The 17326-nt window shown below is 43.3% G+C and overlaps 1 protein-coding gene across 1 annotated transcript in view; it reads right to left on the bottom strand.

Moving 5' to 3' along the window:
• Window positions 1-2074: 2074 nt before the first annotated feature.
• The window catches only part of BTBD7 (BTB domain containing 7), a 92680-nt gene continuing 77428 nt past the window's right edge, over window positions 2075-17326 (bottom strand). Inside the window, exons 8-11 of the mRNA XM_084791572.1 lie at window positions 15461-15650; window positions 12076-12254; window positions 9490-9939; window positions 2075-7197 (exon numbers count right to left, since the gene is read on the bottom strand). Coding sequence (XP_084647698.1) covers window positions 6379-7197; window positions 9490-9939; window positions 12076-12254; window positions 15461-15650 — 1638 coding nt within the window. The 3' untranslated portion in view covers window positions 2075-6378. The remainder of the gene's footprint in view (window positions 7198-9489; window positions 9940-12075; window positions 12255-15460; window positions 15651-17326) is intronic.

Genomic DNA, 17326 nt, shown 5'->3' with positions numbered 1-17326 from the left:
TAATCCCAGCACTTGGGAGGCAGAGACAGGTGGATCGCTGTGAGTTCAGGACCAGCCAAGGCTACACAGAGAAATATTCTCTCAAAAAAACCAAACCCCCCCCCCCCCCAAAAAAAAAAGGAACGCACTTTTAAGTGATGCCAAGGCATGGAGCACTGGCTGCTCTTTCAGAGTACCAGCACCTGCATGGTGGCTCATCTATAGCTCTAGTCCCAGGGGGCCCTGACACATGCCCTCTCTGGCCTCTGAAACACCAGGCACACGTGATAGACACACATGGAGGAGTGCGTGAAGAAGTCTTGCTGAGCTGGACAACCTGAGTTTGATTCCCAGAGGGAAGGCGAGAAGTGACTCCTAACTTGTCCTCAACCTGCACAAGCTCAGTGTGCTATGTGCGTGCTCACCCTGGAACAAATAACAAATAAATGTAAGCAGGGGTGGATGAGGTTAGGTTTGTGGAGCATGTGCTTAGCGTGCCTGAAGCTGAATTCCCCATAAAATTTAAACTCAGCACTCAGGAGGTAAAAGCAGGCAGATCTTTGAGTGTATGGTCTACATAGTGAGTTCTAGGTCAGCTAGGTCTACAGGGAGAGAGAACAGAGACAGAGTAAGAAACAGATCTACAGAGACAGACTGAGGGAAGGAGGCAGGCAGAGGCAGAGGGAGAGACAGACTACAATTCTAAGTACTCCCACCCCATACTACCTGTAGCCCTCGCAGGGGCAGCCCTGTAAACACTGACAATTGTCACGTACGTCTTGTATTCTCTTTCATTTTCTCTACTGTGTGTGTGTGTGTGTGTGTGTGTGTGTGTGTGTGTGTGTGTGGCATTTTTATTCTGAAGACTAGTCCCTATAGCTGCCTTGGCTGGGCCTTTTGAGTGCTACACTACAGTTTTCCTTCCTGCTTGTAGGGGCCTTGGGTCATTGAGTCTCCTCTAAAAGACCCAGGAAGGCAGGATCCTCCAGGGTCCTGTGTCACCATTCACCGTCCTTCCAATGTTCCCCTTACTCATGAGGTCTATGTAGACCACGCTCTCCTAAATATACTTATCAGGTACTACTTAGATGTCCTGGCCAAACTAATATCAAATATTCAGCTCATTTTCCTCCTGATCAGACCGTCCCTGCCTTATACCAAGTTACTAAGTGATGAAAGATGGCATCCTTTGTAGCCTGAATCAACCCATCCTCAGTTGGCTCTCTGAATCACTCTTGAGCTTCTTTACTTGCCATTGTTGGGAAATCTGGCTATTACCCGCCTCCTCACCCTCCATCCCGGCTAACAATTTTGTGGCAACTTTAACCTTTGAAATTGACATCAGGGCCAGTCTCAAAACCTTTTGCCTGTCAAGTGGTGTTCTCATGTGTGTTTAGCTCTTGCTACCCAAGGCTCTGCCCTCCTTAGCATCTCCTAGGCTAGCAGTAGTCTCTCTCTAATGGTCACCCCACCAAGTCTTTCCACCTCAGCCTCTCTTTTAAGTATCTTTTCTCCTTTAAAATGTTGAGGTAGAACTAAGTGTCTTCAGTCTGAGGTCTTCCATGTTTGGAGGCCTGAGTACCTGGATACATATATCTTCATCTCACTGACCGACCACAATACAGTCCAGGTACCTGGTGCTCATGGGCGGAATGCTGAATTTCCTCTGGAGACCATCGCTCCAATTTGTACAGTGAAATCTCTCAAAAATGTCCTGGGTCAGGTGTGGTGATGCATGCCTTTAATCCCAGCATTCGAGAGGCAGAGGCAGGTAGCTTACTGCGAGTTCCGACGCCAGCCCGGTCTACAAAGTAATTCCAGGACGGGCAAGGCTACACGGAGAAACCATGTCACTCACAAACAAACAGACAGACAAACAAACAAACAACAAAAATGTCCTGGGTGAAATAGAACTTGATGAACCAGAATAGATAATTTCCAAGGAAACCATCACCACCATCAAAATGTTTCTGAATCGAAAACATGGGACAGAAAATGTAGAAAACCTCCAGATCCTACCCCTGAGGGGAGCAACCCCATCTGGAGATGTAGACTGTACGCCATACTGCTAGAACAGATTGTCCAACTCAGCAGCTTCTATACAAGCCATTTATTTGAAATGCCAACTATATGTAGGATAAAGTCAGTGTTACATGCTTATCAGTAACAGTAGAAAAATAGAACCAGTGAAAACCTCTGTACAACTGTGATGGTACTCAAAAGAGAAATGTATCGTTTACAATGTTTCACACAGACGAGTTCAAGTTTGGAGGTACCTAAATAAAAATACTATATTTCTTTAAAAAACACTATGTACAATTGAAGCGTAAACAAGTTTTACAAAGTACTGGTTATGCAGGTTGTAGAAAACACTTGCATAGGACATGAAATCGGTTTAAGAAAGATTTCTGAGCCTTTAGCATTGAAGGCACTTGACTTTACCATTAACAGCACAACCACAAGAAACGCAGTGGTGGAGGCCAGATGTGGCACATACACGGCAAGGGGAGGGAGCTCAGGAACCTGGGGTCTTCAGCCACCTCATCTAAGAGCAGACTTCTCTAGGGCCCTACCACATTGCACAGTCATGTGCAGGTATCCCCGAGGACTCTTCCAGAGTGTATCTGATCTCAGAGCGCACATAAACACACAAGTAGGAGAAGATATTTCTAAGACACAAACTTGCAAACAGTCGTTCTATAGAAATGTCCGCAGCATTATAATATTCTGAATATGGAAGATTGGTACAGTCATGGATATATATATATATTTTTTAGGGAAAACAAAATAAAGACTTGCCCAGACAATAACCACATAACAACTAGAACAACTGATGGGACAAAATAATTTCCACGTCACAGAGCACTGTTCACAGCAGTGTTGATAGAAGATAGTAAAACACCTCTAGGGCGTGCAGAATAGCTCTTAGCAAGATTATCTGAATGAGGCTTAAAAGTAACTACATGGTAGACACTGTGAACCACTGCAGACCCGGGAGTAGCACCCATCACTGCGGCATTAATAGTCTACTGACCACAAAGACCTTGACTCAGCCCTAAGAAACACGTAAACGCCTTATCGCTCCAAAACAATGGTCTTATGCAAATGTCAAGAAATGCATTTTCCCTTAGAAGGCAAGTTCAGTATTATGAAGACATATCTCCTTCGTTGTAGACACAGGGAATGTTGATCCTTCAACTCCAGAGAATGCACCTGAGGTCAGCTTCGGCCCAGCGGGCACCACGTGGCGTTCACCAGCTCCCATTACACTCGGTAGCATCAGCTTCATTCAAATGTACAAGGGCTGTACCCATTGCTAGAGCTTCAACAAGTAATGAAAGAAAATGCAATAAAGGATGACAAATGTTAAAAACAAGAAAACCTTAGACCAAACAGAACAGGCAACGAGGAAGTAAAATCAGGAACCAGGCTTAGTTACATAGCAGGTACAGAAGACAAATATAATTAGCACAATAAGCCCCAAGAGCCCAACAGGTTAAGGAAACGCTAGGCCAGCTCAGGCCTAGGCACGGAGGAAAGGGAGACGGCGCATGGAAATGTATGCATCTATGTTTTGAATGCTTTTTTCCCCTTACGAGCCAGAGGTGACTTTAAAAAGTTATTTTTCAAAGTTATGAAACTAAAACAAAAATGCAGGAAAAGGATCAACAGCATCTTGAGAACCTGAGCGGTGGTTCTCCAGCCTCGGCACTCCGTGGAGGGGTGATTGTCCAACCAGCCTGATTGTCCCTGGCCTCAAAAGGAGATCTGGGATTTTTGTGATTTGGTTCTTATTAAATTTCTATACTAAGAAAAATGCCAGTCCCTGTGGCCTAAGTTTTACATTATACATAAATACTTTCTCTTCTGAGACCAACCCTACTCACTCTTCACATTTGTAAGTACAGCATTAAAAAAAATTCATAGATGGTTCACAGGCAGAGGCACACAGTCTAACTTCCCACTAACACCTATGCTACCACACCCACAAAAGCACATCTGTTTATCTTCTGCAAGTCACACCAGTTCACAATCTCACAGATTAAAGCAAGACTTCCTTCTGTACACAGTTTGGCCAGGTAATCTACTAAGTCACTAAAAACAAACATTATAAATTAAATAATACAATGAACAGTGTCCGCTAACTTTTATAATTACATCATGTGGACAGGAGAGCACATTTAATCAATTTTCAGACAAATGAAAAGTGTGAGATTAATGGTCCTGAAGTGTAAAAATCAAAAGCTGTCAGAGGTGAGAAAGCTTGAGGTGTGCTTGCTTCTCTGCAGCACCTGCACAATACGGTCTGATCTGTAACAATATTAAACTGCATCAAACAATTCCTGTCAATTAGGCCCCAGAAACAGGTAGGAACAGAATGGCATTGCTCTTGCTTCTGTGACCTGAGACTGTGCTTCAAAAGATTCAACTCTTAAAGATAGCAGTCCTGCGGTTTTCTACCTTGAGAAGAAAAGCACCTTAAAGGTGCTGTGAGGCCGCCTTACAGCAGCCACGCCAGCCCTGTTCCGTCCTCCGAGCTCATGTCCCAGGGCTGGCCAGTCAGCAGATGCTGGAGCAGCAGCTAACTAGTCAGGCAACAGAACAAGTGGCAGCGATTGCTGGGCAAACAGATGGGCATGATCATCTATGAGATTATCCAGTTAGGACTGTTTAAACGTCAGCTCATTCCTGAGTGTGTATCCACAGGGTAAAGTAGGAAAAGACCGTAAGAGAAACTACAGTTTGAGGAGAAATCAGAGTTGCCGATACCCAATTACTTCAAAGTGCATGTAATTCACTTTCATGGTAGCTTGTGACGGCTCCCTAGGCCTGCATAGTTTTAGGTGAGTGTGAGTGATTACTAGTTATATACACACACATAGAAAAGAGGTCCCCAAATATCTTTCCCACAAGAATGTTCAGGAAGTCTCTTTTCTTCTAGGTGCTACAGCTATGTTTATAAAAATATAAAACGAATGTTCAAATGATGCTGAAGTCATGTGAAAACTTAAATACTAATATATTTACATTGGAAAGTAAAGAAAAAACAAAAAGCCCAAAACAAAAAACCAAACAAAAGCAGTCCTTTGCTCATACACTGCCTTCCCAAGAGAAAGGTCATGAAAGACCCCATGTGCTCAGTGATTCAGTACGCGCCAAGCCAGCATCTCCGGTGGATTCAAGTAGGACATGTAGTGTTTTACTGGAAACAAAGTAGTTTTTTGGTGGTAAAGCACTATGCATCATACCACTTTGTATAAGACACCAAAATCTTTGAAAATACTTTGAAAACATTAAGAAAAAACGAATGCTTACAAATATCAAATGACACACATAAGACTGAAGCCCTTTGTTTTTTCCACAAAATACAAGACAACCAAAGGCAGTCATTTCCCCCAGCATAGTGAATCACCTGCAGAGCCAGGCACCCCATTAGTGTGCCCAGTATATGACATCACCATCTCTACTACTGTTTTCTGTTTTGCTTTTTGAGGCAGGGTCCACCTAAACCAGCCTAGTCTGGAACTTACTATGTAGCATACAATGACCTTGAACTCTAATCTGCTGTCTCCACCTCTCAGGGGCTCAGATTACAGGCGTACACATTTACACTGAAGCCGAGTTCTACTGTTTTCCAATACTAAGGTCTAATTTCCTTAGACCTTTTTGGAGTGAGCGAGTGAGTACTCCAGAATCTACAGGGGTACTGACAATGCTCACCCTGTAATTACACAGCAGCCGAGGCTGGACACCAAGGTCTTCCTTCTTCCTGTTCTTTACTCAATCAAAAAACATTAACCCTGGACTGGACTCTTGCTGTGGGGAACGGAAGACTGGCTTTCAAGACTTACAAAAAAGAATGACATCAGATTTATGCAGCTGGAGCAGGAAGATTTCTGAACTGAAACAATCACCGAAAAAGAGAGGAGCGTTTGATGTGCTGTTCTTTGGAATTTCTATAATTAAAAAATAAACACAACTATTCTGTAAGAAAATACATCTTAGTGTGCAACCCAATGCACATGAAAACTGGTAGATGATAGGTAAAATGCAAAAAAGTATGAAAATACAGTCCTTTAAATGCAGCAATAAAGTTTAACACACTGTTATAAAATCAATACAAATAAAATGTACAAGTGCAAAAAGTTAAGTCATCTGTAAAGAAGGGAAAGTGCCAGCTTGCTTGCTCTTTAAGATGTTCCCCACTCAACTGTTAAACCCGAAGACAGATGCAACATTCAAAACAACCCTCTGAGCATGCCATGGATACTAAACGTATATACACACAAAAGCTAGGGTGAAATGTGAAGCTGGCATCAATAAAGCAGTCAGTAAGTTGTCGGGTCACATGGTAAGACAGGATGTCTTCCATCGCAGGCACAGACTCGGAAGCTGCTCTCAGAGGGCAGACTTTTTGTAGAGGAAGTCTGGCTTGCTCGGTGACCTCCTTCCTCTGCTAATGGAATCACCCCTTTCCAGATCTGTGTTTCTCTGAGCTCCGCGGCCCAGGGACTCACTGTCTGTCAGTCTTCTACTGGATCGCTCTTCAAGAGCTTCAGAGCTACACGCAGAATGGGGAGGAGGTCTGTTAGGTGTCAGCCCGAAAGTCAAGTCAGTTTCTACTGCAGTTCGTGCCCTGACATGGGCTGGACCATTACCAGCATTTTCCGAGGCTGCTGACGGGAAGTCTGACCTCTGCGGAGGCTGCTCAACAACATCCAGGCGTATTGGCTCATTCTTCTGCTTGTGCAGATGCCCATCAGGAGAAAGTGGGTGTTCTCTCCTAGCATCTTCCTGTTTTTTAGGAGAGGTCTGACCAGGTAGGTAAGCTGACTTTAAGCCATTTGGTGATGCCTTACTGTGGCTGTACAAGTCTGGACCAAAGTATCTGCCATGTGAAGGGGAAGGAGTGCGTCTGCCAGGAGCAGGAGTGGAAGGTCTGCAAGCAGCATTCGAGAAGTCATACAGATCTGGGTATTCCTGCTGGTTTTCTCTACCATCTGGTTTTAGCTCTAGTGTGTGTTTTTTCCGAGATGTGTGTGTATGTCTCTGTGGAATACATGAGAGATGCTGGGGAGGCCCTGGTCCTGCTTCAGAAACTGGCTGGCATAATTCTGTGTCTGCAGCAAGCTCTGGGAGCCTTCTGTCCTTGAGTGACAATGTAGATACTCCCATGGCGATATCTGGCATCAGATCATTCAGCACAGGCTGTGTACACTGAGACAGAAAAAAGGGGCATGATCAGAAAGGAAAAAGAAACCCATACATTTCTTTCAAATCCTTTCACAATTACTAAGTATACTGTATTTAGGAGTCATGAAAATACATAAAGTTATACATGTAAGAACAGTACAAACCAGTACACCTTCCTACAGAGGTTATCACTGTTAACATTATGTAATCCTCCAGCTTTTTGAATAATAATGAATCTATATTAAACTCAAAATTTAGTGCACATATAATCTCACCACTCCTTTGAGATTACTTGAAACTATCACATAAAGTTTTACGGTATTAGTTAGATATAATTTAGTCATTCACTTACTAGTCACCATCCCCCTTTTCGCTCATCTACCCTACCCTCCTCTGAGGCAGGGTCTCTCTAAGTACCCTAGCTGTCCTGGAACTCATTATGTAGACCATGATGGCCTTGAATTCTGTCTGTCTCTGCCTCCCAAGTCTGGAATTAAAGGTGTGCACCACTATGCTGAGCCAAGGCATCGTCCTCTTATCCAAACCTAGAACTCAGCTGGTAATGGTGATCCGGCTAGCTACCCTGCTCTGGGGAAATCCCTTCTCAGCCCTCTGAGCTGGAATTAGAAGTGGACTACCATACCCTCCTGGCTTTATGTGGGTCCTGGGAATCTAAACTTAGGTGAGGACTGGAAAGATGGCTCAGAGGTTAAGAGCACTGTCTGTTCTTCCAAAGGATCTGGGTTCAATTCCCAGTACCCACACAGTGGCTTACAACTGTCTGTAATTCCAGTTTTGGGGGATCCAACACCCTCTTCCGACCCCCATGGGCACTCGGCATGCATGTGGTACACTGAGTATATGCACGTAACACAATCATATACATAAAAAAAATTAAAAATTAAAAAAATACAAGTTCCAAACCAAACAAAACTTGGATCTTCTTGCTTGCACAAGAAGACTTTAAGTGCAAAGCTATCTCCTGCATTCTTGGTTTGGTTGTTTAAGACAAGGTTTTACTATGTGGCCCTGGCTGACCTGGAATTTGCAGCAACCCTCATTTTTTGCTTCTTGTGCACAGGAATTACAGATGTGCCACGATGGCCAGCTTTTTAATTTTCATTTTCTAAGTGTCTAAGTTGAAACCATTTTTCTACCTCACAGTCTATGGTGTTAAAATTACAAGAGTGTGTTGCCACACCCAGTTCTATTATTAAAAATTGAGGCTGGGTGTGGTGGCTCACACCTTTAATCCCAGCATGCAGGGAGGCAGAAACAGGTGGATCTCTGTGAGTTTCAAGTCCAGCCTGGTTTACAAAGGGAGTGAGTCGAACACAGCCAGGGCTGTTATACAGAGAAACCCTGTCTCAGAAAAAAAAAAATGAGGTTATTTACATTTTTTACTATTGTCAGGACTACACCAGTGAGTGAGTGTGTGTGTTTGTTTTCCCCAAGACAGAGTTTCTCTGTGTGTAGCTCTGGCTGTCCTGGAACTCAGTTTTGTAGACCAGGCAACACCACGCCTGGCCAGTATATTAATATATAAACCTTTAAAGGGAAGTGTACTTAAAAAATATAAAATAGAGCTTTCATAACAGTAAGGCTAGGCTAAAGCAGGGAGGGACAGAGGGACCACAAGGGAAGGATAATACTATGACCCAAGGCATATACTAACATGTCACTTCCTACAAGGTCTATTTTATCGATGTTTCCCTGTACAGGTAGATATTTTTCTCTATTGAATGTTGCTGACAGCACTTGACAGTATGAAGATTAGAAGCCACTGCTGTTTTTCCTCAAATGTATTCCATAAAACACAAGTCCAACCTCTAGAAACTGAAAAAATCAGGTGAAAACCCTCTCTCAATTACTACTTACTTGCCCTTGGCAACCACAGCCGAGTCACATGAGGATCTGACAGGTGAGATAGCCAGAGGTGGAGACAGGCATGAGGACTTTAATTTCTACTGGTTTTCTAAATGGGGGTCGTTGCCACACTGGCCCTGATGATATTAGTGGCTGCAGTGCTTAGGAGAACAGAAGATTCTACGTACGTGTTTGCATGGAGGATCAGGACGCTGGCATGCACATGTGCACTGCTCAGTCACTGGGCTACATCAGGAAGACACTGCTCGCTGTCACCTCACTCATCTCCAGTCTCTCCTATCTATGCCTGCCCTCCTCTTTCCATTCCCCTAAGTTAGTCAGCAACACTTATGGGTGTTGCTAAGTCCCAGCCGGGTCCCTTGAGCCAAGGGACCAGCTCCCAAGGCCCCATCCCTTTGCTTTAGAGAAAGTTATCTAGCATAGACTTACCACTTGCTTCTCAGATATTATTGCTGCTGAGGCGGCAGCAGCTGCAGCAGCAGCAGCAACTGTCTGTCTCCCCAGGCCTGTGGTGTTGGTACAATCAGGAGGTGCTACTTTAACACCTGGCAAGTAGATGGGAGGAGGGCCAGGTTTAGGAGCTGTTCTGGAGTGAAACAGTGAGTGATTACAGGGGTAGGAAAATGACCGGGAAGGGTGGTGGCTGGGAGGCCTTTGTTTCCAGCCCGCCTTGAGCTGGTTGTGGATTGGGGTAGCCGGAGGGTGGTATGGAGGGGGAGGAGGGGGCAAAGGTGGATGGAAGGCCACAAAAGAGTCCAGGTCTGTAAACATGGTTTCTGCAGTAGGGGTACTGTTGACGCGGCATCTCCCAGGCTGTCTCATTGTCAAGAGCGGACTTTCATCCCCAAAACGTTCATCGGGAAAGAACTTGTGAGGATTCTAAGAAAGATTATAAAAAAGTGAAAGTTAGCATTTTAGCCCAGGCTGCCCTTGAACTCAAAATAACTGAGGATGACCTTGAGCGTCAGTCTCCTGCCTCAACCTCCCAAGTGCTGAGATTATAGGTGTGTGCACCATTTCTGGCAGTGTTACGTTTTCTTTTACCCCTGATAGCACAGGCTGGTCTCTAACTCACTATGTAGTAAGGCTGGCCTTAAATTCCTAATCATCTGGCATTTGAAGTGCTGAGATCACACGTGTGCCTAGTTTTAGGTTTGTACCTTTATTAGCAGATTCAATACACGGACATTTACAGCTTGAGAGAGTTAAATCAGGTACTTACTGAAAGTAGTACCAAGGGACAGTGCAGGGGCAGCACAAAGCTGCTCCACTAACATCCTAGTGAGCAGCAGAGTCATCTTTACCAAGATCATCTGACAAAGCCAAATTCCAGTAGTAAAACCTAATTCAAATATGCCATTGCTGAAGAAATAAGATTAGCCTAAAAACCAAGGAAGGCTCTTTCTAGAAAGTTTCTGACACAGCGTTTATTATATCTATCTGAAGTAACTATAAAACACAGGTACTGATAAGTGTAGAATATTTCTATACGATTTATAAAATTGAAATATTTTTAAAAATGTTTTATTTTTGAGCTAGAGTGTCTCTGTGTAGCCCTTCCTGTCTTGGAACTCACTCCGCAGACCACACTGGACTTGAACTCAGAGATCCACCTGCCTCTGCCTCCGAAGTGCTGGCATTAAAGGTGTGTGCCATTACCACCTGGATTTTTTTTTTAACACAGGATCTCGCTCTCACTGGCCTGGAATTACCAACGTAGCCTAGGCTAGCCTTCAACTCACAGAGATCTACCTGCTGGGACTGAAAGGATGTGACACCCACCCAAAAGATACAATTTAAAATGGCAAAGGGAATAGAAATGACCCTAACAAGAGTGGGACCAATAGACAGGCTAACCCTGAAAGGGAAAAGCACAAAGCCACAGCTGTAAACAAAGAACTACAGGCACCTAAGGCGTGCTGAGCACGGGAGAACTAACCTTCCCCAGGACGAGCACAGCAACTGGTTATCCACTATTAAATGGTTAGTCCTGGAAACACACATATAAGCAACACAATATAGACTGAGCAGGTCTATTTACAAAGTTAGGAGCAACACACACATACAAATACACAAACACTCACACACTCAACAATAATTGAAAAAAAGAGAGGGCATGAATTTGAGAGCGAGCAAGGAGGAGAGGGACACATGGGAGGGATAGGGCAGGGAGGAAAGGAAGGAGGAAACAATGAGAAAAAAATATATTTAAAAAGGTAAATATCATATTGTGTAGTTTTACTGATGGAAACAACAGTAGAGTAAGATCTAAACAATTTGCTGCCTTGCCAAAGAGCACCACCCACACTAACCATTTGTAATCATGGCTAACAGGGTGTGGCAAAAGTTTGCATTACTTAGTAGTCCAGATAAATTTTATTTACAGCTATCATTCAGATATTTTCTTTAGACTATTTTACAAGCCCTATTTTATTTTATTTTTTTTATAAGTCCTATTTTAATTGTAAAACCAATGTTATTGTTTTTGTATCCATTTACTGGAAATGAGGGTTTGTTTGCTTTTTCTTGCTAGGTTAAAAAATAAATAATTAAAGGCACTTGTTCTATGATTCTCAGGTTGTGTTTGAAAACAAGTCCTAAGGCAAAAGGAGAAGAAACAAGAAACCTGGGAGACCAGGAAGTGTATGTAACAGGAAGCTAAACTGGAAATCCAGTGACTGGAGAGTGAGCACTGAGGTCTGGGATTTTCTGTCCCCTCTCCGATCTCTACTGAGCTAGAACTCTGAGTAGCCACCTGATAGCTGTTATGCCCCAGAAACACAGGTGCTTTACAGAATGCCCTGCCCTCACTTCAGGGACTTTATCGTTTAATAGATGAGCAGCGCAGAGCCAGCTCTGTGCTCAGGCTTCTTTCTCACCAGGAGAAAACTGCAGGGCATTAAAGACACCAGAGGCAGCAAAAGAACAAGCAGAAAGAAGACGCCGCAGCGAGGCCCCTTGGGTGGCCTGGCTGATGTTCCAGGCTCCCTCTCCCACCTAAGTATTATGTTCTACCTGCAGGAGCTCTGCAGCAGCATCTGCAAGACCAAACTCTCTCAGCACTCGGATCTGGATTTCGTAGCTGACAGTGGCGCCCTCCCCGCAGTTCAGCGCGTAGGCTCTCTGCACCTGCTCCGTGTGCCGCAGTTCTTGCAGGCGCCTCACCATGTCTTTCAAAATGAGGAGACGAGGAACTAGAGGAGAAAGAAAGGACAATTTCTGAGCTACAGAAGACTACTTAGCAAGCACAAGGAGAAACATAGGCCGTAGCAGAATCTCTTCAGACAGTTTTTTAAAAGTAGTATTTTATTTTATTTATTTATTTTTTATTTTTGGTTTTTCGAGACAAGGTTTCTCTGTGTTAGCCTTGCCTGTCCCAGACTCACTTTGTACACCAGGCTGGCCTCGAACTCACAGCGATCTGCCTGCCTCTGCCTCCCGAGTGCTGGGATTAAAGGTGTGTGCCATCACTACCCAGCAAAGGTAGTATTTTAATTTCCTGGAAATGTTCAATTTATATGTTTCCAATTATTTTCCGAAGTTTTAACACTTCCCTGGGCCCCAAAAGCTCTTGATTATACTACGCAGTTCCTGAGCTGTATCATTTTCAGCCACAGCTCAAATAAAACTTTACTGGTATGTCCCAGCACTCAGGAGGCAGAGGCAGACAGATCTCTGAGTTCAAGCACAGCCTGGTCTACATAGTGAGTTCCAGGACAGCCAGGGCTACGCAAAGAAGTCTTGACCAGAAGAGCCAAAACAACAAAATCAATAAAACCAAACCACTTTACTTGTATGTACTTGACCACTTTACTAGTCTTTTCAAATGGTGGAGACTATTTTCTATCTTTCAAATATACTCACTATTAGGGCTGGGATGCAGCTACTCAGTGAGGCAAGAGCTTGCCTAGTTTTACTTCCCACCACAAACAAATAATCAAGTGACTGTTTTGGGTTCTGACCACACATCAGGAGTTGAACCTGGGCAATCAGAGTTACAGAACCAAAGGCAAAAATCCTGTTCTCAAAAAAGCCTGGCTTTAGTGACTGTAAACTAATTAAGCAAATACAGTGCAGGAAGCAGCACTCAGGCTGGACTGAGGGCAGGGGCAGCTTTCTGAGCAGAAATCAGGTGCATATAACATATGAGAGAGAGAGCTGGCTTGACAGAACTCAGTGTATAATGGTACATACTAGAAGAGTATTGACAAACAGGTGAACAATTTAAATAATTCTGTATATACCAGGTAGTCATGTGGATAGAGCTGTGACTGAGACTCACTATGAAACTACCTAACACAAATAAATGCATGTCAACTTGACACAAGCTAGTTTTATTGGAGCTTCAACTGAACAAATGCCTCTGTTAAGTTCTGGCTGTGGGCCAGTCTACAGAGCATCTTTTTATAGTGGTGGATGGGGAGGGCCGAGCCCATTGTGGGTGGTGCCATCCTAGGCCTGGTATTCCTGGGTTCTATGAGAAAGCACACTGAACAAGCCCCGGGGAGCAAGCCAGTATGCAGCACCCTTCTATGTGGCCTCTCTCTCCATCAGCTCCTGCCTCACGTTCCTGCCCTGTTGGAGATTCTGTCCTGACTTCCTTCAGAGATGGACTACAATGTGGAAATGTAAGCCAAATAAACCTTTCCTCTCCTTGTTGCTCTTGGTCATGGTGTTTCATCACAGCAATAGGAAACCTAACTAAGACAACAGGAGAAAGCAAATAGGCTGGAGCTACCCTGAGGGATCAACAAAGCCATACTCTTTCACCTGGGTATCGACATGCATGGTTGTGTGAGCACTGAGTAGCTGCTAGTGAGGTTTACATGGCCGTAAAGTAGAAACTAGAGTGGAAGGAGAAGAAAGGCATGAGAACTTCTTGGGAACCCGAGCGGAGGCATATAGAAGACAAAGCCTACGATTCGTGATGCAGCTGCTAAAGCGGGACCTTCAGTTTCCCGAGTGCTTACTTTGAACTGGACAGACTCCTAAGAACTTAGTCCTGACACTTCATTAACTCTTCATTGACCCTAAAGGAGGCATTATCTGCATTCCACAATGAGGAGATTAATGTTCATTCCAAAGTCATATATGTAAGTGGTAGATCTAGACAGTCTTCTCCAATAAGCTGCATAGCCTTTCTTTAGTATGTTGGGGAAGGACAGAAAAAAACCTTGGTAGGGCCATGTTCCATCAGCTAAACAACAGAGACAAGTTTAATTTTCCTAATAAACTGTAAATGTTTTGGAATTTTGAGGTTAAATTCTAAGATGATGTTATGCTAATAAGCATCTGCACTGACTCAGGCTTAAAGAAAACAGTGGGAGTAATAGCACAGCCTTTAATCCTAATACTCGGGACACAGAAGCAGATGTATTACAAGGTCAGCCTAGGCTACATAGTGAGACCCTATCTCATTTAAAAAAAAAAAAAAAGAAAGAAAGAAAGAAAGGGAAGCATCACTGTATCAAACCTTCAAACTGAACAACAGTCTAAAAGAAATCTCTTTTCACCTTTTTTTTCCTTTTTGTTTTTTTTTTTTTTGGAACAAGGTTTTTCTGTGCAGCCTTGGCTGTCCTGGACTCACTTTGTAGACCAGGCTGGCCTCAAACTCACAGAGACTCGACTGCCTTGGCCTCCCTGAGTGCTGGAATTACAGGTGTGTGCAACCTCACTCAGCTCCCTTCACACTACTACACACTGTACATATAAGGAAATAGAGTAGCCAAATATGATAGAAACTGATGAAAGATAACAGTTCAAAATAAAACTCTGAATTTGATGAAAAGTTGTGTTACCATGTCATCCATAGCTGTTTAATCAGAATGAAAATATTCAAGTAGAAATGAATGGTATTATTTATAATGCCACAGTTTGTTCAATTTATTTGGAAATCTGTAATGGCAAGAGGTAAGGGATGGCAGTTAAGTTTCTGGCCATTAATCATCACTCTTTTTGGACATGACAGTTATAAATTAAGCTATGGCCAATCATAAGCCTGAATTCCAATAGACTTGGGTGTGGTGAAACTATCTCCAGAAGCCAATAGTGACTGCACTGGGAGGGAAGGACAGAGCAGGCTGCATCATCACCCCTGACGGCGTTTGTTTCTAAGACAGGGGTTCACTATGTAGCTGAGGACCTTCCTGACTTTCCCTCATGGGTTCTAGGATGACAAGTATGTGCCATCGTGCCTGCCTCAAAAAGGTTCTTATATGACAGAAAAAAAAATCTTAATTCTCTAAGCCAGTTGTCCTTAACTGGAATGATTCTTCTCCACAGTGCATATCTGGCAATGGAACAATGCACAGAGGGTACTGATTTATGGGGAGAATTAGCATATGTAAAAGTGAGGTTCAAACAGCAATTATAAAAAGAAATAAAATAGGTACTGCCCTACCTGGGATTTCATTGGCTACAACCGACGGCGGGCTTGACTGGTTACTGCTGATCTGCTGGTGGCTGATCACATGGCAGCACTGTGGCACGGCACTGCTGACCATGTAAAGTGTGTCGGGAACGTTGGACATGCGAACCATTCGTAGTCGCACCAGGTCTGTCTGTTCCACCATCATCTCGTCTAGTACCGACTAGAACATTGGATAAGAACTGGTGAGCCTTCATTTAGATCACAGTTGCTGCAAGATCATCATCAGCATATAGAAAGGCACAAAGTTATCACTTCTTATGAAGTTTAAAGTTAGTGGTGAAAGAAGAAAGTGCCTCTCTTTTTAAAGTATCTCAAAAGATAAAACGATCTTCTAAAAAGTTTGATTATAAAATTAATCAGAAATAAGCTATATACAAATTATAAACAGTATATACATATGCTAAGTATCAGATGCAACAAAAAATGCTCAAAATACAAAATAGTGATTATTAGGCAAGGCATTGTGAGCACATCTTTAATCCTAGCACTTCTGTCACTCAGCAGGCAGGTCTCTGTGAGTTCTGGGCCAGCCTAGTCTACATAGTGATTTACAGAACAGCTAGGGCTAGACAGTGAGACCTTGCCTTCAAAGAGGGGAGGAAACATACATGCACGTATGTAAAACATAGGGCTAGACAGTGAGACCTTGACTTCAAAGAGGGGAGAAAATATACATGCACATATGTAAAACATATAAAATAACTGCTATTTAACTAACAGAACGATAAATAAACCCAGTTTGTTAAATAAGCGCAGTGTACCTATCTGACTATACTGCAGAATGGCCCAAATAACATAATTCGTACACATTCTCACATTTCCTGGCACTGGCCCCGGGCCACACCTGATGAACCTTTTGGCTGCCTAGCCTTGGAGCAGAAGAAAGAATGAGTGCCCATCAAAAAAGCCAGGCCCAACCATTGGTCCTTTCTACTGTTTCAGGTCTGCTCACAAGGTCAACCACTCATCACTCCTTGGAACCCTTGTAAATGTGAACGGAGAGTAACTGACTTCATAAAGTTGTCTTCTGGGGCTGGAGAGATGGCTCAGCCATTAAAGGATAGGATGGATCACAACCAAAAATGCAGGGTTGTCTTCTGCGCTCCACTCACATGTTACAGAGCCCATGTGCCCCCCCACACGAACATCATGCATGTGCAGCTAAATGGCTCAGTGGTAAAGGGCATTGGTTGTGTTGGCTTTGTGCCAGGTGTAGAGGTGCACACCTGTAATCCCAGTACTTTGGACGCAGAGGCAGGCAGATGTCTGTGAGTTTGAGGCCAGCCAGGGCTATGAAGTGAGACCCAGTTTAAAAACAACAACAATAACAAAACCAAAACAGAATCTTATTATGATTTCAAAGATGATTAGTTTCTCAAACTCCACATCAAAGTTATGTATGAATACATCTAATAAAACTTAAGCGTTTTGTTTCACATTACCTTTTTTTCTTGGAGAGTTCTCTATGTTACAGTACACACACAGGGCCTGTTATTTATTAACAAGATTGCAACTTGGTTTAAATGCTTACTCTAAAACTAAACTGAACTCAAGAGTCAGCTATTCTGGAAGGTTACTTCAAGAAATGACATGTCTCTTAGTTTATGAGGAAGCTAAGCAAGAGCAGCCGCTCCGGTCCCCTCCCACTCTCCGGACAGTGAAGCACAGCTATGTCATGCAGTTACAATAACTTTCAGGCAGTGAGGTAAAATGCATCTTAACATGTTTAAAAAAACATCCGTGATAATGAAATATTTCAGAAAACTACTGACAAACTGGAATTTACTTTCCTTTTCCCTATCACTAGATGCCTGGGACACTTCCAAATAAAAACTC

This window comes from Acomys minous, assembly GCF_964271855.1.
Source record: "Acomys minous genome assembly, chromosome: 8".
In the NCBI taxonomy this organism is placed as follows: Eukaryota; Metazoa; Chordata; class Mammalia; order Rodentia; family Muridae; genus Acomys; species Acomys minous.
The sequence above is the reverse complement of the archived record's forward strand: the minus strand, read 5'-3'. Positions and strand labels throughout refer to the sequence as shown.